This window comes from Stegostoma tigrinum, chromosome 23 (assembly GCF_030684315.1).
Source record: "Stegostoma tigrinum isolate sSteTig4 chromosome 23, sSteTig4.hap1, whole genome shotgun sequence".
Lineage (NCBI taxonomy): Eukaryota > Metazoa > Chordata > Chondrichthyes > Orectolobiformes > Stegostomatidae > Stegostoma > Stegostoma tigrinum.
Window position 1 is genome coordinate 17,204,837 of NC_081376.1, and position 25,322 is coordinate 17,230,158.

The window sequence follows — 25,322 nt, forward strand, 5'->3', positions numbered from 1 at the left end:
ACAGCAGTAATTTGCTTCACTCCCAGCAAGGATTATAGCCATACAAAAGAAAATAGAATCAGAGTCCCTACATCATGGAACCAGGCCATTTGGCCAGAGTCCAAACCAACTCTCCGAACAGCATCCCACCTATACCCACCCCCTGTCTTATCCCTACATTTCCCACCCCGAACACTACTATGGGCAATTTAGCATGGCCAATCCACCTAACTTGCACACCTTTGCACTGTGGGAGGAAACCAGAGTAGCCGGAGGAAAACAACACAGACATGGGAAAATGAGCATACTCCACACAAATAATTGATTAAGGCTGGAATCAAATCCGGGTCCCTGGCACTGTGAGGCAGCAGTGCTAACCACTGAGCCACCATGCTGCCCTTCCCTCACATCGCTAAGTGAGAAAACTATGCTATTCTTGACTGAATATCCTTTTCATTAATACAAGATTCAGTGGAGAGAGCACATTAAAGGTAGGTGATTAAATTACCTAAAGGATGCCGCAAGTTTTACAAATACACAACTCAGAACTGTTCACACACGTCACTACTGTTATTCTACTTAAGAAAGATCATGGACTTGTGGTTCCTTCCCCCTCTGAACTGTTAATGATGAAAACAGAAACACAGGTGTACTGCCAGAAGGCAAGGTAGATCAAGTGGACTACGATAAGGACAGGATGAAGTACCCAAGTGACGAATACAACTACAGGAAAGAGGGAGAAATAAAATCTGAGGTTGAATAGGGAAAAGAATTGGAGGCAGCCTATTGCAGCTGAAGGATCTATCAATCAATCACCAGTGTCTGAGAACTTGCACGAACATCTTTACAAATCAGAGAGGAATTTTGCAGATCTCTCCCTTGAGCTAGTTCAAGGGTTTTTTTTGGTAAAAATCTTAGTTAATTGCTTTGAGAGTAGGCACTCAAATGAAGTTTGCTGAATGGACAAATTTGGCACAAGTAGAGTGAGGGTGCCCAATAAGTAGGTGAAGAACCTGGTAAGGTTAGGTAGATGGACGTCTTGTCAATCCTAATGCGATCAATGCCTTTGATCAATACTGGGCAGATACCAACTGAAGCAGCATTTAGATGATCATTTGAAGTATCATTGCATACAAGGCTTGGATTAAGTAATGCAAGACAAGATTAGAGTAGATAGGCACATGACAACCTGTGCAGACAGGAGGGATGGTTCCATGCTGTAATGCTGTTATTCTATAATGAATTTAACAGCCAGACAAACTGCTTTACTAGTAGGAAAGAGTGGTGAGAAGCAGCAAAGGATGAAGCTCAGATGCCAGGAAGATGCTGTTTACCACTGAGGAGCCAGAGGAAGGGGAAGTTAACAAGTCCGTGATGAGAAAGGGGGAGCCTGTTAAAATGTGTGATTAAGATAGAGTTGCTGGGACCAAAGGTTTCTACAAGAGGCCTAGAGGGACTGCTCCAGCCCTAAAACTGCTCTTCCTCATGAACTGCTGTTGCCTAGTAGCAAACAGTGCATGACTGTGTGTTGAGCCTAAACTAAGTCACAACTTTGATGGCAATGTTCTTCATTCTCTTGGCATATGTATGACAAATGAACATTTGGGTGAGACACTGTAGCCTGAGGATAACTGTCAAACCACAGGTAGCACTTGAGGATGGGGAAAAATTACAAAAACAAACAATGAAAGACAGAGTCATTGTTTAAAAAATGTTTTTTTTTTAATTTTGTGTACATTGGCAAGGAAAAAATAACTGCACTGGCATGACAGCCTCTGAACTGGCACACCATATAATCTCAGAGCTAATCCCAATCATATTAACACACATGCTCAGCAAGACAGCTAGTCAGCAAAATAAAAAATTATACAGTGTCAAAACATTGCAATATTGAATTAAAACACAAAAGGTGAAGTAAATGGCACAATTTCAGCCAAGATTACTGGACCTCACATGTAATCAGAACATGACCCACTATGCTTCCATGCAGTGGAAAAGACAGAACAGTATGTGTGTCGCTATACAAGGCACACATACCAGCTATGTTATAATTACTCTGTGTCAATGAATTAAAACAGCAATATAAACAAAAGTTTACAGGTTTTGTTACATGAGGGGAACCAGGACATTCGGTGCCTATTGCACTCAATTTGAAATAATGCAGCAAGAAACAGAAGAGTTGTGGTGACACTTAAGGGATGATGAGAGGTGGAGGTGGGACTGTTGCTGTACATGCAGAAACCAATGCATACTTAGGGGCATGCCACTTTGGCAGATCTAATGTGCAATACCACCATGCGAGTTTCTCTCAGTGAAGGAGAATAAAAAATAAAATCTTTTTCTGGGAATAGCTGAACTGTGACTTTACATCAAACTGTTGCTATACCACAAACAGAGCAACAGATAGATATCCTCTCATAGTTCATGACTTTGCACATGTATTACCATGCAAAATCAAAAGCAATTGAAAAATCAAAACAAGCTATGTAACTGGCTTCAGTAAAATCACTAGAGCAAATGCCAAACAATTTCTTAACATGCCCTCAACCTCTAGCAGGATTATGGTGCAGAGTCTGTTACCATGCATACAAGCCAGAAACTGGGTGATTATTTCCCTTACCAATCTATTTCTTGGATGTTTGGTTCTGATTTTAAGTGGCATATAGCCCTATACTGCAGCTAGCAAGAGAAACAAAGCTCTGATCTCTTGTCCTACTCATTAATCCAGTTCTATGGAGATCAGTTGTATCACTGCCAGCCTATTGACACAAACCAGCACCTGAAAATAGATTAAGCTACTGTTAGAGCACAGTAATGCATTTGCTAAGCCATTAAAAGTAGTACTTGCCAGTCTTTAATGATAAGAAAATTAAAATTCTGGAGAATCCAACTTTAACAGAGGCAGAAAAACTGGGCTGACAACAGCTGACTGTATTCATGAGAGCATGACATTCGAGAAAGGGTGGAAGGCCCCTTTGAGAGACCAACAGTCAACTTGTGTAAGTCTCTTTGATGTGCTTATGATGGAAACACAAACAAAATCAACTGACATGACCTGGCTTTAGACCAGACATTGATGGGTCAGTCAATATTTGATTGTCCAACAAAATTCATTTAACTCTTGTTGGATTTCAATAATTTAACCTAATGATGGCTTCAAATTGGAGACTACCCTGCTATTTATCAGGGGTTGGAAACAGCAGATGGTGAACATACAATATCTAAACCAAGTATCTTTTCTCTGCAGCAGATCACTTCTTCCCTCTTCCTGGTTCAATCAGGCATAACACAATGAAAAATATCTTTAACAGATACATCCAAATCTTAGACCAATATCTATCCAACTCTTGTATATCATATATTAATAGGTTTGAAGTGACTTGGAAGGAATATGCCAATAAAGGAAAATTTTCAAGTCCAATTCACCATTTTTTGAAGTTAACAGTAATTTGAAGGCACCCAGACGTCTATCTGTCCAACTGGAAATGCACAATAAATTTCATTCATAGGACATTTCTTAGGGAGTAAGCATTTGAATTATCTAAATTTTCACATGTTCTGTTCACATCAATATGTCACAGGCTATAATCTAGCTCCTCCATCAAGGAATCATTTTTTCACTTCAGGAAGGTTAGCAATATTTCAGAAAATAATTAGCAATATTAAAAGAATGCACATCAACTGTTGATGAGCAATCATTTAAAGCATGATTTTGATTAGAAAATATTTAAAAGCTCTGGAAATAGATGTATGGAAATAGTGTTTTCTTGGAAAATGCAAAGCATTTGTTTAAAATTTGGCTGTTTTTCAGTCTTGAACGCAACAAAAATACTGAACATAAATTTTCCAGTATAATGCAACAGAGGAGGACAATCTCCTGGGGCAATGAAAAATTCTCTACTTGCACATGGGTTACTTAGAGGTGAACTTTAGCAAGTGAGTCAAACCACTGAAACAAATGCACAAAGCATGTGAATGAGACATTCAGCTGAGTCTCCTTTACATACTGACCGATCTGCTGTGCAGTTATTTGCCATTCTGATGGTGTAACAGTGAAGCAAACAATTTCTTTGATTACTGGGTAATAAAAAAGTAAGGCAGAATCTTAAATTGGTGTGAATGACATGGGCTATGGTGCGTGATACTGAGGGGCTGTGGTCAGTACCAGGATCTCAGTCACAGGCATAGTTTATATATATTCCAGGGACTTGGTCACAGTCAGTCATCTGCTTAGCCCAGTCACAGTCAGGGGAGATGCCTGACTGTAGTTGCGGAGCAGGCAATGGTCAGTCCTGTAAGGCCATCAGCAATGGCCAGGGGAATCATACATCATTAGTTGGGGAGCTGCAAAGACAGCGATCACGTGTTTGGTCAGTCATGTCTATGGTTGTTCATGAAAGTCTGTCAGGGATCTGGTGTAAACGTATTCATGGGGGTCCATGTACTGATCAGTGAGGAAGATGCAAAAAGGCGGGGGGGGGGCGGCGGCGCTGTAGGGCAAACGGAGTCACCTTGACAGTAAGGGTAGGGTTGTCTAGGTTGGCGAGGGAATCAGAGGCATTTATAGAGGACAGACAAAAACAATGATTGGGGGGGCAGATGTCAAGGTACAAGGGGTTAATGTCAGTGTCCACCATTTTTGCCTTTACAGGGGGATGATAGAGGGACACAGTGGGCAAAAGTAAGTAATATAAATGCTTAGGAGGAAAGTTCAGTGTGGTGAATCTCCACCTATTGAGGGGGTGGGGGAAAAGAGGGGGAACAGGACGAAGAGAAGGGTGAAAATGGGATGCAGTGGGAATGCATGGTAAAACAGGGCATGGAAGCACCAGGAGGGTTACTTTTAGGTAATCAGGTAGGACCAGACACTAAAAACATTTCCACCCTGACCTGTGTTCCCTGTCATCATGTGCTGTTCATTAAATATTAAATGCAAGTGGAAGATGGCTGGGACAACACTTCGGGGAGGGGTGGGGGGTGAGAAAGTCTGTCAGTCGTCAGACTGATGGGTGGAAACAGAGGATTCACATCTGGATGCCAGAATATGGAAGAGACAAACACAAAGCCTAGGAGTCAGAACACAGCAGCTACTGCCCTTTATGACATTGTGTATTTCAGTACGCAGCTGAGGTGGTGCACATGCTGAGACTCAGCTGCATGTATGATGGATTTCTCAGCCACACATCCACAAATGTATCAGGTAAGGGACCAATGTCATCTGTGCAAGATAGACCAGTTCATTTTGCTTCCCAATAATGAGGTCAGTACTGCATCCTGGGTACTGCTGGGTGCCAGTGTGGGCATACATGGCACTGAAATGGCCATACCACAACATTGTGGAATTTATCAACAGGAACAATTCCATTTGGATTAATCAATGATTACTGTTACCATTTCCTGGAGGTGTGCTCACTGGCAGCTTCCACAACTCCTACATATTGGAACACTCATTTACCCACTGCATTCTAGGGCCCTTGCACCCTACAGGGCGACTGGGAGAACAGGCTACCCACTGTGCCACGCCTTATGACACTGTTGCAACATGTCCAACTGATGAGGTATGCAGATATAATGCCACCCAAGTGTCAATTAGGGTTGATAGAGCACACTGAAGGTTGTTGAAGATGGAGTTCTGCTGCTTAGATCTGTCTGAGGCAGCCTCCAGTAGAGTCCAGATAGACTGCACAACTGAAGCAGTCAATGAGCCAATGTGCTGGATGCTGAGGAACTGGGGAAATGGGAGCAGTCTTTAAAACACGGGAAGAACAATAACATTGTGGATGAGGAAGCTCTCCCTGCACATGACGGAGTTCAGCTGTAATGGGTACTGTAAGCCAAATGGGACTTGATTTACACCCAGTTCCAATCAACTAGAGCTGGTTGCAGCTAACACAGTCATGGAATGTTAAATATTCATTGGTCATCAGACAGGCATTGTAGTTTGCAGGGGCATCCTACAGCCTGTATTCATTTTGTTTGTGTCCACTTTTGCGAGTGGTAAATTACATTCATCTTTGGAATTGTCCTGTTGCTTACCTGTATGTGGTGGTCCCCAATGGAACAATGAGAAGTTTTGGGTCCAAAGTGGTCATTGGGGGGTGGACTAGCAGTGACTTGAGAAGATATTTAGACAGAATATAACTAAGGACAGGTTAACTGAGTGGACTGGTGATAAAACAGCAGATATGAGAGGGGAATGTAGCTTGAGCAGCATGGTTTTGTGCATGTTTCACAATGGCCTTTCAAAGATATTGCAGGGGCTATGGATGCCAGTGTTTTGGTTGATACCCACTGAGTATTCATTTGTTCTGGGAATAGTGAGTGGCAGTTAATCTAGAACCAGGCAAAAGTGGCATCATAGGAGGGGGAGTAGCAAAGTGAATTTGGGACAACACAACAAGAGGTTCTCCTAGGCCATCGTGAAACTTTACAATAATAGCACTTAGCCAAAAAACGTAAGATTCAAACGATAATCTTTAGCTATCTTACTTAGGTATGCACAAGTCACACAACCCAATGTCCAATTAATTCAAACTCTTCAGTAAACAAAAAGCTCTTAGGAAAAATAGAGTATTAATAGTACCTCCACTCTTGCCAACATATGTTAACCACTTGTCCAGAAACCATCAGTAAACAGATTAGTCCATTTCTGCCAATTTTTACAGGTCACATTTGCAACAATCAGCAAGATATTTTGGGCCAATTTTAGGCTAATTCATCTACTGGTAAGCCTGGACGGTTGTTAGAACAACAGTTTTATTCCCTGCTTGATACTTCCCTCCACTGACTCTAGAGTCAATTTGGACCTTTTTGAAATTGCAAAACCAGCATCACACCCAAATCAGAGTTTGTTATTGTAGTGATTTTGCCTTCAAAAAATCCTTCTTCCCTTTCTTCTTCTCTATGAATTTTGTAATGGCACCTACATTGGAGCAAACATTGAGAAACACTGCAAATCTGTTCCATCATACTTCCTATTCTGAATACACATTAAAACATGGGACACAAAAATATAGAATTCATTTCCTTAAAAAGAATCAATAAAAGATCTTTTAAAAGTACATTTACTCCACCATTTCTCAGTAAGGAAATAAAATATTATTATTCATCTACAAGTTCATTAAGTTCTTGAGTAACTAGAAAATTTTGAGAGCTGATATAGCCATATTAGATATCTGTATAGTTTATAAAGTATAAAAAATAAGTGTCAATAATTTGCGAAGTTTCAAGTATGTTCTCAGTGTAAAGCCATTTAATGAACACTTTACACAATTCCCAGAACTGATTAGCTTTAAGACCAATGAAATGATAATTTAGCAAAGATTAACTAGCAAAAACTGATTGACATTTACAATAACCAGGCTGTCTCATCTGAACATTTCAGTGTGACAAGCTGGTGGATCAGCAACATTTATGTTAAAATTCTTATGAAAGTCCTATCATTAAAAGTATGCTGAATATCCATCTAGAATTTTAAGAAGCTGTGTGTTTGGTAAATTGAAATAAATTTAAGTATTAAATGATTAAATTGGGAATTAAACTATTAAAAAAGACAATTACTTTTACTTTTCAAAGTCATGAAAACATTGGCCAACAAGTTCAAAATGAGCTATGCCTGTTTAACTCTCAAAATGACAGAGGGTCATACTGATTAGGAATCTTGCTTAGGCATCCAAAGCACGCACCTAAAATTGATATTAGGTCCTTTGCATAGGCCTCCTTTGCAGAATTAAATATGCAGGATCATAGCATGTGATGTGAATACTGCAGTTACTTTGGGTACTTAGTAAGCAAACCAATTCCTTCAAGGGATTTCGGAAATGTTCCTCTTAGCTAATTATTAAATAGGTGGGCTGCAGTCTGTCCCTGCATAGCTCAAGGGCTTTTCAGCCCTCTCCTAGGCGTTTCAAAACACTTCAACTAGCAGCAGAGCTGACTACTTCTGCTGCTGACATCCCTACCTCAAAGAGAAGCCAACTAGTTTACTAATTTATTTATTTCACTATTTATTACCACGTTTTGCCATCTGTCCTTTTAGGTGCTGATAGTGCACCAGGACTGCGCCCCAATTCAGACAGCGCAATCCAATTTCTTGACCATTAACTGTTCTGTGAGGATGCAAACTGGCAGGTGTTTAGTTGCCTTCTGGTATCCAAAGAAGTGGTTTATAATTTCTTACATGAAGACTGATGTGGAACAATGTAGATTATTTGACAGTTGGGATATAATTGAGTGTTCCTGCACTCAAACTTCATCCAATTGCATTCAAGGATGGACTGTCCTAAAGCCAATGGTATGGGACCTGTAACTGATTTCTTCGCCCAAACACAACAATATTAAAGCCAATTACAGGATCTCTGATACAGTAAGTTAACTCAACATAGCAAGGCAAACGGACACACAATCTTTCTGGCTCAACTACCTGTGAGACTTGCTGAGCCATCTTACAGCTAATAACTGACACATTAAGAAAAAGTGTTTATGAAGTTGACACCAAAAAAAGGACCCAACTGTATCGTAAATAACAATCCTACCACCATCCTGGTTGAGATTAGCTAATTCTGCACAGATCAGATATTGAACCTGAGATCTTCCCAGTCCATATGGCTCAGTTTGGCACAAGACAGTGCATTTATTAGCCAAGTAACTAAAGGAGCTATGCAGTCTTTTTCTATATCACACAATTCTACTAGAAGTACAGTATTTCAATGGTACGAGATTGTATTATTCCTGACAATACAGATTTCAATAAATGTGTATGTCTGTCTTTTTTAAAAAATATCATGTACAGTTTCGACAGTAACGTTAGATTTATAAAGTGTGCTTAAAAACATGGACTTTTCTTCATTACAGGCCATTTTCTGTTGATATAACTATGTTATAACACTGTTACAGTACATGAAGCAACCATTTCTGAAGTCTGTTTTTAAGAAAAAGCAGCACAGCATTGACAGCTCCTCACAGATTGTACCCAGTCAGTGATTTCCTGATGTAGGTCTCAAAATGAAAGGCACACAAATTCAGCAGGTATCTCAAAACTCTTTAACACGAGCTTGTTAAACACAAGCAACATGAGTAGCCCAGCTTGGCAAAATAAAATGGCGCATGCAATAAGAGTAATGTAGTTGGAATTGCTCATTCCCAGTCAGCTCCAAATTTTTATCAAATTCCTTTTATAATTTTGGTATAATCTAATCTAATTTTCAACTCCTGAAGGATGTAATTCCTTTATGTTCCCACTGCAATATATTCAGAACAAGAGGAGTTGTGGTACACTTTTGTAGAGCACTACAGAGTTTGATTAAATTTTTCCTTTTACATATCTTATTGCATTTCCTTCTTAACTGACAGCCTCACTACCAATTCCCTCTGCCTCCTGCCCTTGTCCTTCCACAAAACTAAGTATTTGGAAAACTGGTGCCACGTCCATACTAATGAGAGTACCAGGGAATGTGTTTCTGTATCATAGGAGAAGGCCGTTCTCATTTTCTACGGCACACAAACAACTGGATTTCATTTAACATTTTCCTTTCGCAAATCCATTTTAAAAGTGTTGGTACAATTTGAATAACCCTATGGAATAGAAAGAATGAACGCTCATTACACCATTCTACCGTGCAAAATTGAGCACAGGCCCAGAATTTTCCCATGAAAATTATTGCCGTTTCATATTTTTGAAATATTTAATTTGTCCTGACCTAGATGTTCTGATTGCAATCATCAAGGTATAAATGTTTGATTACATTCCTTTAAACACAAAATGACAAGAGGTGAGGGACCGATTACTAAGATCTTTCTTCAGTTACTACTTAGGATCACCAAATCAGGCACCTTTTCACAGTCAGCTGTTTTAATTGCTAGTTTTCACAGTAACTGGTCTACTTTGAGATTCTTGAAAAGTTTTGAAGTGCTACACATTTAAACGCATCAGTGACACTCTGAATGATAAACCATGCAACAAAGATAAATATAATCAAGAGTATATGCTGTATCTGTCAAAAATAAGAGCTTTTTTCCTTTTTCTGTTCTTTACAACCAGGCTGTTTTCAGTTAACTATATACAACTGGCCAATATTAATCTGACCAAGAGTGGAGTAACCAAGAGTTTATGGCTGCTTGGGCTTGGATTGAATTGAGAAAGTCAAACAGCACGATTGGAGACAGGGACTCAAAGACCAGATGTGGCAGCTCAGTATTTAGCAATGCTGCCTCACAGGGACCCAGGTTCAATTCCAGACTCGGGCAACCATCTGTGTTGAGTTTACATATTCTATCCATGTCTGCATAGGTTTCCTCCAGTTTCCTCCTACAATCCAAAAATGTGTGGGTTAGCTGGATAGGCCATGCTAAATTGCCTGTAATGTTCAGGCATGTGCAGGCTAGGTGGGTTAACCATGGGTAAATATGAAGTTATGGGATGTGGTAGGGGGCTGAGTCTGGGTGGGATGATCTTTGTAGGATTGGTGTGGAGTCGATGGGCGAATGGCCTCCTTTTGCACTGTGGGGGTTCTATGATCTTATCTCCAGGCCAGGTTTACAAATGGGAGAGGATTTTTTCTTCTCAGCTCCTGCTGATGGTTGGACATCTGGGCTTAGATTTGCTTTTTCAGTTACAAGTCCCAGGTTTGGATTTTACAGCTGGTGCTGGCTTGGGTTTTCACAAAAGGTACAAACAAACACCTCCGAGAATCTTTTAAGTGTAGCAGAGATGTATGACAGGCCTAAAGCACCTTACACAAATAGCCATAAACTCAACCGCCTCATAAGTAACTAGGTTCACTCTTAAATAGAAATCCCATTGGATAAGTGAGAACAAAGAAGCTATCAATTTTATTTTTAAGTTCCTCAGACATCAGATAGGATCATCTCCTAAAACCTCTTTTACAAAGGAGGCAACATCTGTTTTGTTGGTATCATGTATTTTGAAGAAGGAGTGCGCCTGTTGGAAAGAAATTGAAAAATTTACAAACAAATTCTGGTAAATGATACACACAGTCCAAATGCAAATGGCAGAAGAAGAGAATTTCTCACCATAAGGTCAATGTAGCTCATTCGATCTTTGGGGTTTTTCTTTAAACTAAAGGTAAAGAATAGAAACAAATTTAGAATTGGATATTCAAACATTACCAGTACTAAAACTTGAAATGCTGTTACTGCACACTAATAACTCCACTCATGCCCATCACACCCCATCTCCGCAAGGATCCTTGAGCTATACATCCCTCTATTCTAGCCTCTTACATATATGCAATTTTCATTGCCACAACCAGCTTTTAACTGCCTGGTTCTTAAATCCTCGGATCCCCACTCTAAATCTCTCATCCTCTCTAACCTCTTCAAAACCAATAAAATGGTCAACAGTCCAAAACATCACGTGGAGGGATGCCAAGTTTTATCTGCTCCTGTGAAGCATCATGGAATTTTGCATTGTGTTGAAAAGGTGCCAATTAAATGCAAATAGTTGTTCACTTTAGTATTTAGCCTTAAAACTTGCATCAAAGTTTTGTAAAAGGTTATTTCTGTTGTTTCTTAAAGAGCTGAGGATTTCTATTTATAACAAGGATCAAAAGCAGTAAGTGAGACCAACTGCAGGGTTTCCTCTTCATTCCCTTGGGGATACCAGCCAAATAAATGTATAGACCAAGGCAAGCATCAAGATGCTCAAGAACATAGAACAGATGAGAGATACCTTATAAAGCTAGTGAGAAACACATGCTAAAAGTCTTGCTTAAAGATCAACAGTTATCAATTCATGTTTGGGATTTATATGTTGTGATAATATTTCCATGAGGTAAATAAAAACGCCTACTTCTATGCCTAAATATGTTTTTTCTAGAAGTTTCATTTATCTATAATTAAACCATTCATTTGCGCTCCAATAACTTTGACAAGCTTGAAATATAACTGATTGTACACCTTTGCGAACTTTACTGTGGGAGGTCTGCAAGATGGCAGTGGAGTAGGATGCTCCAGGCAGAGCTCATACACGCTCTGCCCGTTCTTCTTCTTTTCTTCTCTTTTTCTTCCTCTTAGCGCTTGTTTTCTCACCTCCTTTTTCTACCCCTTCAACTACTGGCTCCCGACAAAGACTACCAGCCTGCAACAACCTCCAGCAAGGAGCGTCAAATTCTGGCATGTGGCAACAATTCACGTCCTCTGCAAACAACCATTCCTGGCCTCCGGCAATGACACCCAGCCTGGTGATGCTGCCTCCTTCTGTAGGGACCTCCCAGGGTGGCGTGGTGACCTCTGAGCCTGGTGCACAGGCCTCCCACAGCGGTTTCCCCAGTAAGGCATGTCACTGGCACAGTAGAGAGTCAGGGCTGGTGCTGACTGAAAGCAGAGTGCCAGCGCAATCTGCCGTACTGAACTCTTTTCTGCAATGCTGAACATTTTATCTCTGTATTGTCTAATATCTTGTAACAAACGAAGCTGTGCCTAGAATATTTTATATCTAACTTGGTACTGTAATTGGCGACGTATAAACTTTTCACTAAACTCCTTGAGTATATGTGACAATAAATTCTGTTCTATGCTATTGTGTTTTCTTATTTAAAAACTACGACTTTTATTGAAACATTGTCTGAAAATTGCGTAACCCACCCTCCCATTTTGGATTAGAATTTGCCCTGCCTCACCCACAACACCACTAACCCTCCACACAAACCCAACTTCACTGAGAAGCCAAGTAACAAGATCTTGAATTCCATATGATTATAATCCAGCCTGTTTAAAAGTGCCAAGGTAAGTTGTAACACAAATACGTTTGCATGCATCACAAATTTACCACTGTGCTGTGAAATCCACAAAATCCTTGGAGAAGCGGTCTGCAGGTAATTGTGGGGAAGGTTCTTCCACAACTTGCTTTAATTGTTGAAATGGTGTTCCCCAGGATTCATATGGAAACCGTAGGATTGCTAATTCAATCTGCAACATTAAGAATAAAATTCTATCTTAAAGAATGTACAACTATGATAATTAACTGCAGAAAAAAAAGAAAATAGTGATGATCATAGAATCCCTAATGTGGAAACAGGCCCTTCGACCCATAAGTCTACTGACCCTCAGAGCATCCCAACCAGACCCATCCCTATGACGTACCCAATCTATACATCCCTGAACAGTACAGGCAATTTAGCATGGCCAATCCACCTAAGCCTGCACACCTTTGGATTGTGGAAGGAAACCGAGGCACCCAGAGGAAACCCATGCAGACACAGGGAGAATGTGCAAACTCCACGTTGACAGTCGCCCGAGGGTGGAATCAAACCTGGGTCCCTGGTGTCGTGAGGCAGCAGTGCTAATGACCGAGCCATTGTGCTGCCTATAAACTCAGGTGATTTGTACTACCAGCAAATATGTACACAGGACTGGTACATTTATGAGCTACAGTTACTGCTGTCTCATTGTACTCAGGCCTGATGGAAAATTCCCACAAGATCAGGGCTAACACTCCAGTTTCCTTCAGGAATGAATACTGCACTATTCAAATACCAACTTTTGGATAAAACTATAAGATGCAGGAGTAAACACAGGCCATTCAGCCTGCCCTGCCATACAATTAGGTGATGGCTAATCTGATAACGCATAATTCCTCTTTCCTGCCTTTCCCCATAAGCCTTGATTCCCTTACTAATTAGAAATCTGTCCATCTCAGCCTTGACTTACTTAATGAACCAGCCTAAACAGCCCTCTGCAGTAAGGAATTCCACAGACTGAATACACTCAAAGAAGACATTCCTCCTCATCTCTATCTTAAATGGGCAACTCCTCATTGAGATTATGCCTCTGAACCTAGACTCTCTCACAGGTAAAACAATCTTTCCGCAATTATCGTGTCAAGTCCCCTCAGAATCTTGTATGTTTCAATAAACTCTCCTCACATTCTTCTGAACTTTCCAATTAGTACAGGTACAACCTGTTCAACCTTTTCTCATAAGACAGTTCCTCCACATTTGGGATCAATCTAGAGAACCTTCTCTGGACTGCCTCCAAATGTCTGTACATCTTTTCTTAGATGAGGGGGACCAAAAACTGCACAGTATTCTAGCTGTGACTTCCCTATTGCTAAACTCTATTCCCTTTGAAATGAAGGCCGACATTGCATTTGCCTTCCTTAACACCATCTGAACCTAGAGGCTACCTTATGATTTATGCCTGAGGATTCCCAAATCCCTCTGTGCTGTTTCTTTCTGCAATATTTTTCAATCATTTAAAAAATATTCAGCTCCTCTATTCTTCCAACTAAAATGCACGAGTCCCACATTATATTCTGCCTGCTAATTTTTTGCCTACTCATTTAACGTGTTCATATTCTTCTATAGACTTTGTGTCATCCTCAGAATTTATCTCCTGACCCATTTTTGAGACATCATAAACTTGGCAAAGGTACAATCACTTTCTTATCCAAGCCATTAAAATATATTGCAAATAACTGCAGTTCCAGGACTGATCCCTGTGGCAACTCCACGTGTTATTAGGATGTCATCCTCAAAATCTCTCCCTTATCGCAATTCTCTATTAATTAGCCAATCCCCTTTCCACACTAATAAACTACCTCCAACACCATGGGCTCTTATCTTATTCAGCTGCCTAACATATGGTCAAATGCCTTTTGAAAATCCAGATATTTTACATCCATTGCTTCCCTTTTATCTATCTTGCTTGTTTACCTCCTCAAAGAATTCAAACAAATTTATTGGGCACGATTTCCCCTTTGTAAGGGGTTGCTGACTCTGCTTGATCGGGACTGTATTTCCATTTAGTATGCAATTACATCATTCATAACAGACTCGAACATGTTCAAATTATCTAACATTAAGCATCATAGAATCCCTAGCTTCACAGAGTCCCCACAGTGTGGAAACTGGCCCTTCGGCCCAATAAGTCCACAAAAGTTGCATGCCACCTTTAAATGATCGTGAACTGGGTATTACTGACTTTATCCCAAGGGTAGGATTTTCTTAAACATTATTCATGAGTGTGAAACATTCACAGAATTGCGACAATACTGTGACTTTAAGAGGTACGTTTGTCCTGCTTTCTTTTAGCAAGAGATTGGGGCACAGGTGCCGAGCAGTCAATGAGACGATGAACAGCTTTTGAAGCCTTGGGTGCTTATTTTTTTTTAAACAAAGTTGGAACAATAGAAGCGCCCTGAATAGTTGTGGTCAAGCTCCCATCCACAGAACCAGGGATTTTAGGTTTAGCTTCCAGCAATTGTTGCTGGGTTTCTTTTTCTTTATTCATTCATGTGATGAGGGCATCGCTGACCAGGCAGCATTTACCGCCCATCCCTAATTACCTAGCGGGCAGTTCAGAGTCAACCACTGTGGGTTGGAGTCACGTGTAGGTCAGACCAGGTAAGGATAGCAGTTTCCTTCCCTAAAGGACATTAGAGAACCAGATGGGTTTTTCCAACAATCAACAATGGATTCACAGTCATCATTAGATAGTTAATTCCAGATATTTATTGAATTCAAATTCCATTGTTTGCCATGGGGTTCAAAGGCAGGGAATCTCTCCTGGCTGCTACACTCTCAGTTTTCTCTATGTTTTTTCCTCCTGGACTGCAGGTGTTCAACGTGAGACAATTCTGTTTTCTGAATTTGCCTTTTGCCAAGGTGGTGTTTATGGTATGTTACTATATTGAAACAGATAGTATTTAGTAGTAATCTTTTATTCTGTTAAATTTTTCAATAGCATTGTTATTCCAAGTTCTTCTTCCTTCTGTTGTATTTTAACTACAGCATTTGAATGAAATTGTGTTTGCTTAACGTTGAATAGTTTGACCAATTGAATTGCATCTGAAAAACAGCACCCCAAATTTATTTTTAAATAAGAGAAAGCTAAGATTGTGCTACCTTCTCAATATATTTTGAGGGGATCTGGTCTGGTCCGTAACAGAATGCAAATATATTACAAGTACGAATCTGCCACAGGGTAATTTAGCAGGCACTCTGTCTCGGGATCTTAAACCGCCATTGGGAAACAGAAATTGTGCATTCTGCAAAATTGTAGCCACCCTACAGATTACATTTCCCACCCAAGTGAGCTCCACAAAATTCCTCCGTAACTGAAAATTCAACTTCCAAGCTGGTCTCGGGAGTGTAAACCCCAAAAATCTTTCCATTAACGTTTAACCAGCCGACTTCATTACATACCATTGTGATTCCTAAACTCCAGACATCAGATTTCACATTGTATCCCTTCTGGTTCAGATCTGGGTTAATCCTCTCAGGCTGTAAAACAAAATAAACTTATGCTATAATCAACTGGCAGCAGCATTTATGGTGCAAATAGCCCTACCACTGAAAAAGGATATGCACTAAAAAAAACACTGCAGAACCATTAAAGCTCAACTCTGATTGAAGATGAAAATTCCAATAGGATTGACTTCTACTTCTGAAGATATTACAACCTAAAAACTTTCCCTTCTCACTCCTCGTTTCCTAGAACCTACATGCCATTTTACATTGGCAGCAGCACACCACTTATGTTGAGCTATAAGCCAATAACATTTCCCCTTAAATAAAACAAAGAACTGCAGATGTTGGAGATCTGAAACAAAAACAGTAAAAAGGAGAAACTCAGAAGGCTTGGCAGCATCTGTGGAGACAGGAAGACGGGAGATAATGTTTGGAGTAATGAGTCTTGATCAGAACATTACCTCTTGCACAGCAATCACTGTGTCTCAAGCTGCACTCACTGATAACAGCAAGCTATTTAAACATGGTTCAGATTGTGCTCACTACTCGAATCAGAAGGTTACAGTTTAAGCCCCATTGTAGAACCTTACACCCAGGACCTATTTGACCAGCTGGTGCAGTATGGAGGGACTCCGGTGTTGTTTTTCTCCCATATAAGGTAGTTGGGGTCTCTGTTTAACACCTTATCAGGTGGACACAAAGATCTCAATACACATTTCTGGAGAAGGACAAAGTAGCTCTCCCCCACCCCCCAGCCACCAACACCATCCTTGTCAATATTTAAACCACAACCAACATCAATCTAGTGCTGGTCATACTGATGTCTATTGGATCTTGACCACTGTTTAATTCCTTACTTTACTGTGCTTTTTGTGAAGTGTTTTGGGGTTTGAAAGGTCTGAACGATAGTTTTGTTTCCCGTAACTGAAAATCAGTTAAAGAGATACAAAATAGTCCAATTACACAGTGGTGTTCCATTGATCTTTCCCTGCTCTAAAGGTAAAAGCTGTGCCTCATCATTTTTCTAACAAAAAGGTGATGACCAGTGTGGGATATTGAAAATATACATTTGATATGGTACCAGGATCTCCTACAAAGATTGGGGCAAGAGCACACAGTGCTCAGACAGCAGAGGTTTACTTTTACTATACCTGAACTGACCATTTGATGGTTAACTGAAAAGGTATTCCATTGACAACATCACCAGCAAATACCTGAATACAAATATTCACTGTGACAAACATGCAACAATTTAGGCTGATATAAATATTAGCAGACAAGAGAGACTCAATTCTAAATTTGCACTCACAGCCATGTATGGTTTGCAACCAGCATCCATTGTTTTGGCAACCGAGTCTACCAAGTATCCACTAATGCCAAAGTCGCACATTTTCACATGACCTTCCTTGTTGATGAGAACATTGGAAGGTTTTACATCTGAGAAAGATCACAACAATTAAACATCAGTTACACTGATCATTATTTCAGTAGCACTATGTCCCACAGAGAAGAGGTGGCAAGGAAGAAAGTCAAATTAAAGTTGAGCTAATGAGAAAACTGAAATTTGAAAGTGTGGGTCAAATTGCAGAGCTATTTAACATCATAAGAATATGTTGTCTCTCGACTATTGTTTACCGATAATCAGAGTAGATATTCGCATACTCCACAACCCAGAGTGCAAGGCCCAATTTTAGGGGTGTTTGATGTATGAAAGCACAATATTTAAATGTAAAAAAAAAAGAGAAACAATAGCAAGATGCATCATTCTTGAAATATCACAGATAAAATGTATGGAATTAACAAAATTTTGCATTTTGTTTGATAGTAGCAGTTTATCTACTTAGATGACTGATTCCCATTCTTTATTACAGGTTCAACATGCTACAAAGCCAGAAACTAAAGGCAAGAATCAGTGATGCAGTACATCAAAGTCTTTGCATCCGTGCATCCTGATTGGATTTCCTGCTCCAGTATTAAACGTTGGTTTGGAAACAGAAACCCAAAATTATAAAATCAGCAAAATTATCAGCAAATTATTCCTTGGATAAGCATATGGATAATGATCGGATAGTGTAGAGGGAGGGGCTTAGATTAGTTCACAGGTCGGCGCAACATAGAGGGCCAAAGAGCCTGTTCTGCGCTGTATTGTTCTATGTTCTATTTTTAATATTAACAACTAAGATTCAAGATATGGGATATTCCAGCTTTAGCTGGTCTTAATGTCTCAAAGTATTCACCAACACTATCCCCTCAACTTCGAGGAATAGGTGAAAAAGGTATAAAAAGTTACATTGATAAATATGTTGTTGTTTCTTTGCTTGGTAACACAGGCAGACACCCGTCTCAGGACAGATTCTACTCCACTTGAATAGAGTCAGAATGTCAATGTAGACCAACTTAATACACCAAATTGATAAATCGCAAGACAGGACAGAGATACCAGGATACAATTTGTGGTTATAAGGCTCCAGAGAAAAGAAAACCAAACAATCACTACAGGATTCATTCAAAGTCTTTTAATTAGAAAGTTCCAAATTAATGAAAGTCTATTTACTGCAGAAGCACCTTGCTACCACCTGTTAGTGTTTATTTTTGTTCTTTACTAACTTGAACATTGCAATCATCATTAGTGCCTGTCTAAAGTGGCAGCACTCACCTCTGTGAATCACAGACAGCTTGCTATGCAGGTGCTCTAATGCCTTCACAATCTACAGAGGGAAACAAAGACAAAAACAAACCTTCAATGACTTTCCATACATACTGCAATTCTGTTATTCATACTATACAGACATGAATAACTTGTAAAAATACAGAAAGTTTGTAAAATACAGAATTATAAACTGATGAATGATCTGGCAAAGGTTCACTATTTCAAACATGCATCCACTGCTCCTCTTTTGAGGTCCTGACAGATCTGCTGCATATTTCAGCAGTTTCCAGCTCATTTAAAATGTTTAGCCTTGCAGTTTTTCACTCTTTCAATCCCTTAAACACATCATTCCATATTAAAAAGGTGCCACTTTTGTTAGTAAAGGATAATTACAGGCATGCTGCATTTTCACCACAAAGCAAGTGACGGCACGGCACTCAACCAGAGCAAACATACATCACTGCATTGCAGAACATATGGAAAACATATGTTTTTCTGAAGGAGGGTCTAGGTCCGAAACATCAGCTTTTGTGCTCCTAAGGTGCTGCTTGGCCTGCTGTGTTCATCCAGCCCCACACTTTGTTGTCTTATATGGAAAACATCTGTTTTTGTCAGCAATAAATGAGGTAATTTGCTGAGTGACTTAGTTTTTGCTTCTGCGAAATGATGTCTTGCACCCGAGTTTCTTGATATCGGGTAGCTGATGTGTTAAAATATGCATCTTGTTACCTGGGCAATCAGGGCATACAAAATGGACTAGCAATAAGTAAAGAAGAACAATGCTAGTTAAGGACATACGTAACTGAAGAAAAAGGTGATTTGTGGATTTTGTTGCACTAAAAAGTAGTAATATAGAAGGGTGAGTAAACAACAAAACAAAAAAAAAAAGGAAGGACATTTAATTTAGAGCAATAGTGTAAAAAAGGTGATAGCAAACTGGCATTTTCTATGCTTAAGTCACTGGAAGAGTTGTGAAACTGGCTGTAGAATCCCAATCAAAATTTGTCCTTGTGTGAAGAAATCTGCTTGCTGTTTTCTAACAGCCTATAAACCTCTTTTTAAATGCTTGACATGTGAAATGACACATATTCTGTGAATTTTGCAGGAAGAAAATGACCAATATGCTATTTGCATTTTGAAAAATTCAAACAAGCACAAGCAGGTCTATTTCAAATGTAGTTTCAGGTACCTCATTTCTTTGCAATCTCAAAATAGCATGTGACTTAGTCACAATATACCGCTGGCTATGCAAGCTGAAGTCAGATGAACACTGCTGCAATTCCCAGTGTGCTGGCAGACTTACTCTTTCATACATGCATTTAAAGCTCTGTCACAAATTAATAGCTGAGCAAACCAATTCCCAAAATGGTCGAACACACAAAACAAAAATGCAGAACCTGGCTGTCATTTTGTCATTCAGCAGAGCCCAATATACCCAAGCTACTTTGTGCTAGAATTCACAGATTACACCTCAGAGCACTCGGATTTGATCCATTCTGGATGTAGAAATTATCCAATTATAGTGTGTAAATTAATGTGAACCAGCATTTCTTTGACAGAATTTAATACGAAGGGATCCGTGCAAAACAGCACTTTTTCCACAGGGAAGTGACAATCACAGTCAAAACAATTACACGTTTTGTAACTATTGGGATAGTCAACTTAATTGGTTAGAAAGTGGCACTAAGAATTAGAGAAAACAAGATCTTTCCCTTTGTGTTGGTTCTGCCACTCAACAAGATCATCTTCAATGTTAACATCATCTCCTGCACAACCCCATGTCTCTTATTCTTTTAAACAGCTACATTTTTATAATCACATCCTTGATAACATTCAATGACTGAATGGTCACTGGTTTCCAAAAGATTCACAGCCTTTTGAGTGATGAAACGTCTTTTGCATCTTTGTTATCAATAGTCCACCCCAAATGCTGATAGTATGATCCCATGTTCTACTGTTGCCAGCCAAGGAAACATTTTCTCAGCATCCAGAATTTTGAATGTTACAATAGGATTCTCCCTCTCATCCTACTATAAAGCAGGGAATACAAACTGAATCCACTCAACCACTCCTCAACAGTCAATCCTTCCTTCCAACAGCAGTCTAATAAATGTTGGCTAATAGTTGTAAGACTTCTGCAGTGTGTCAATGTCAATCTGAAATTGAGCCATACCTACAGGGAAGGCTGATGATCCTACTGCAGTATTCCAGCCCCCACCCTCCTTGTGATGCTGGAATGGTCCATTCCCCAGTTGTTTTCCAGCTGGACAGACAGACAGACAGCCTGGGATGCCTGCCGAGATGATTTAAAACAAATCCTGCTATTAAATTCAGCCGAATTTGCAAAAAAAATCTTTACTCACGGATAAACTTGCTGCAAATCATCTTCACCTCTTGCAGCTCCGTTCCTAGCTTCATAATATTATCGGACTAGACTAGTCCAAAATTAAATTTTAAAAAATTCCCTTCCTCACCTGCAATGTTCTTGCATTAGGAAAACACAGGTTGTACATCTAATATTCTGAATGGGCCAGGTAGAAACTTTGAAATATGCCAATACAAAGCATTATCCTTTGATGCCTGGCTGGTCTATTTTAGTTAAGAAAAGTAGAACTGGATGTGCTATCCCCTAGTACTAGATCAACACAGAATTTATGGTTAAAAATTAGCTTTAGAAGATGCAAGGAAAAGCAGAACTGCTCAGCATATACTGATCCAAAAGCATTGATGAACTCACGTGACACAGATTACCAGACAATGCAAACAATACAAGCATTTATTGATTTATATGTGAAGCATCCTCAAAACAAGCATATCTATGTAACCTTATTAAACCAAAACAGATGAGCTAGTTACTGGAGAAAAATGCACTGAACATTTTGGCAAGAAGCATTTTTTATGTTTACCAAAAATCCAACAATGTGGACTTGGAGACCAGGGCTGTCCATTATTTTTTAATTCTTCTCTCACTTAGGGGCCCAGAGAATAAAAGTTTAGGTTTTTACAAAGAGTAAATCTGAATTTCAGAGAGAAAATCAAAGCCATAAATCGATTACATTTTTTGCCTATTGGTTTAAAAAAAAGTACAGAGCTAAAGACTGAAAAATTATCAGGTTCTGATCACCAAGGAAGGGGGTAGGGAAGGAGTTGAGCCAAGGAGTTGTATTTAACTAATTAAAACAAATTTTGGTTCATCTGTAGTGGAGCACACTCCGAGATGGCCTCAGTAGAATTCACATGGAAGTCACAAAATCACTTATGGCATTGAAGGAGTCCATCAGCTGATTGCTTTAACTCTATCGTAGCTCTCTTGGGAAAAGGCCAATTGGTTTCAAGCCCCATCACTCTATCTTCATAGTTCTGCATGTTTGTTTCCCATCAATTTCTTTTTAAAATCACTTATCATCCCTGCTTCAGCATATTTGTGGTCAGCAAATTCCAGGTCATTTCCAATCAGTGCAAGAAGTTATTGCTTACATTCCTCCTTCCCAAAGCCTTAAATTTGTCTACACTTGTCCTACACAGCAGATACTGAAGCGGGAAGTCAGATATGCCGGTATTTAGCAACTCTCCCAGTATACTTTTGTGGGTTAAGTTAAGTTATTAGGAAGAGGCAGAAAATGGGGTGGGGAATAGGTTGAGACAGTCAGAAGGAAGGTCATCTGAAAAGGGACTGGAACGTTATTCAGCTCAATCCTATTCTCAAGGTTATCAAACCAGTTCCCTCATTATCCACATATTAAGTCACCTTCAAACTTACTGATCGATAATAATCCGCCCTACATCCCATGTCAGTTACTCACCCAAGCCCCACTCACCATGCAGCCTCCAATCTTCTCAACCGAATCCCTACTTCCTCTCAGTAGTCTCTTTATTGTTTCCCCTCCACTGCCAGAGCATCTCAGCTCCTAATCACCACTCTCCCATCACCGCCATGCAACACATATTCCCCTGCTCCCCAAAAAACTGTCACTCTGAAAGGCAATCGTTCCTGGTCCTACTAAGCTTGAGCCACTGACTCCAAGCTTCTTCCCAAGCGAAACCACTGAGATGGTGTACCTTGCTGCTCCTCCAATCACAGACTGTTTCACTCCTGGATGTCTGAACCAAATACAGGAGCGAGCCAGTCTCTAGTTACAGAAGCAGCTCCTTGCAAAATCTTCCGGTTATAATAACTTATACTTTCAACAAAGACTTGCCAAGTCACACAGGCCCCTCTGTAGCATGCGGATCACCAGCTGGACAAGCTTTCTACAGACAGTTTATTATTTGGATAGTTAATTTAGACCCAGAGCATCAAACTTACAGACACAGCTATTTTTCCCAAAATGTCTTCTGGGAATGTTCTCCCTTTCTCGATGACTTTTTTGTAAAACTTATCCAGTGAGGTGTCCAGTAGTTCCATACAAATCCACACATCACCCTGAAATCAGAGAACAAGACAACCATATATCTTAAGATTCTTACATAACCATTGTAGTTTTTGTGCTACAATAAATAAACAACCAATAAGTCTCAAAATGTTATTACAGCAGAGTTTTATGATTCTCCAGCTGCCGAAGAACCCAGATCGATCTTAGTGTCTTTACCAAGGATAACTTTTTTTTTTGAAGAGGAAGGCTGAGCTTGGTACTGCCTTCAATAATTCGGAGAAATTAATAATCTGATTCAATTGTATAAAGTTACAAATATCTTTAAATTGCATTTAACATTTGTATTTATTATTGAGGGATTAACAAAAAGAATTTGGGCTTACATTTCAGTACAGCACTGCACTACTGGAAGTGGCATGCTTCAGATAGTTGATAAAGATCCCACAGTACCACTTCCCCGATTCCCAAATCAATATTTAGCCTAAATTAACACTGCATGAAACAGCTTAATTGGCCATCACTACCACATTGGATGCAACGTGGCCAGATTTCTGATGTTACAATGGTGACTACATTTCAAATGTAGTTTTGCCTGTAAAGCATTTTGAAGCATCCTACAGTTAAGCTTTCATTGAAATAGGAACTCTCTTCCTTTAAGTTATTAGAAGGTTCTGATGAAGTAACTAGAAATTGTTTCCACTCACGGGTAATTGCTAAAAGACACGGGGGGAGATGTGTAGATTCAATAATAACTTACAGAAGTCAACTGGTTAAATTATCTACAATAGAAACATACAAGGCTTCAGAAAAACAACAGAGTAGTGGAATTAATTGGATAACTCCAATAGGGTGTGAATATTCACTACAGAACATGGCTGAGGCTAGGTCTTTAAATACCTTCAAGACTGAATGAGTAAGGGATTCGAGGGTTATGGGATAAGGCAGGAAAGTGGAGCGGAGAATGGTCAGATCAGCCATGATTTCATCAAATGACAGAGTAAACTCAATGGGTCAAATGGCCTGCTTCTGCTCCTACAACTTATGACCCAATGAGCCAGAAGAGGCATGAAGAACCAAAAGGCCTTCTCATGTGTTCTATGATTCTATGATCTTAATCTGGCATTAGTTCTTAATATTTCTCTGAAGTCTTTTCATGTGGCATCTGAAGGCAATCTTAGGAAGAAATGGCTGGAAAGATAAAAGCATCATTCTCTTGCATATTGCTAATGAGAAGGTCATAGGAAACATTTCATTTGGTTACACTCTTAAATTACGTAGCCAGTATCAGCTAAACAATTAGCCAAGTGTTACACAGCTTTACGCAGCCAGGCCTCATTCATTAATTGTCTGACTACACCACATTGACTTGGAAGCAGCCAGTCGATAAAATCAAACAGTACTTTAATCCTCATTAGGCCAGTTGTTAATTCATTATCAAGAAAGTAATCCTGAAACAAATCCTAATGCAAGCACAAGACAGCACATCATAACAACTGTTATCAATGGAATGCATTCTTCCAACTGTTCTGATACTTCGACAATTCCTTTTCCTGTTCATTTTTCACGATACATCACACAGAAATCTGATACTTGAAATTTATGAAGAGATCTCCGAAATTCATCTTTGATATCAGGAAGTCTCAAGTTTTAACTGAAGATTTGTTGAATTTGCTTCAAAAAAGGTCAGTCACCTAGACACTTCAAGTCCTTGCTCAAGTGTTTTACTTCCTGCAACCAGTGCTCAGGTATTCTCAACACTAGTTCACAGTTTCCATTAGCAAACTCCAATTTCATGTGTCAAAGTTAGGTCCCCACATTGATCAGTTTGTCTTTAGGTTCTCATATTTCCCCACAGAAATTTGAGGGAGTTTGGCAAAATCAGCATGTTTAAACAACTCCTGCGGCACAACTGTCACCATGTTGCCTTCCAAATGGACAAATCATTACTGAACATAATATCTACCCCCACTGTAACAACTCCATACACTTAAGTCATTTCAGAAACCAAAGAAACATAAATGCCATGGATCTCCATTAATAATTTCAGTTCCAAACTACCTGGATTACAATTCACATCAACCATTAACAATGACTGAACTGCAGTAGTGCGTT

General features: G+C 39.6%; 1 protein-coding gene across 3 annotated transcripts in view; it reads right to left on the minus strand.

Moving 5' to 3' along the window:
• Positions 1-10,790: 10,790 nt before the first annotated feature.
• The window catches only part of LOC125462175 (dual specificity mitogen-activated protein kinase kinase 3-like), a 133,537-nt gene continuing 119,005 nt past the window's right edge, over positions 10,791-25,322 (minus strand). For all 3 annotated transcript variants that reach the window (XM_048551829.2, XM_048551830.2, XM_059653931.1), the window contains 7 exons: positions 23,144-23,260; positions 18,844-18,895; positions 17,497-17,624; positions 16,143-16,220; positions 12,767-12,906; positions 11,011-11,056; positions 10,791-10,918 (listed from right to left, as the gene is read on the minus strand). In XM_048551829.2, the coding sequence (XP_048407786.1) occupies positions 10,832-10,918; positions 11,011-11,056; positions 12,767-12,906; positions 16,143-16,220; positions 17,497-17,624; positions 18,844-18,895; positions 23,144-23,260 (648 nt within the window). In that variant the 3' untranslated portion in view covers positions 10,791-10,831. The remainder of the gene's footprint in view (positions 10,919-11,010; positions 11,057-12,766; positions 12,907-16,142; positions 16,221-17,496; positions 17,625-18,843; positions 18,896-23,143; positions 23,261-25,322) is intronic.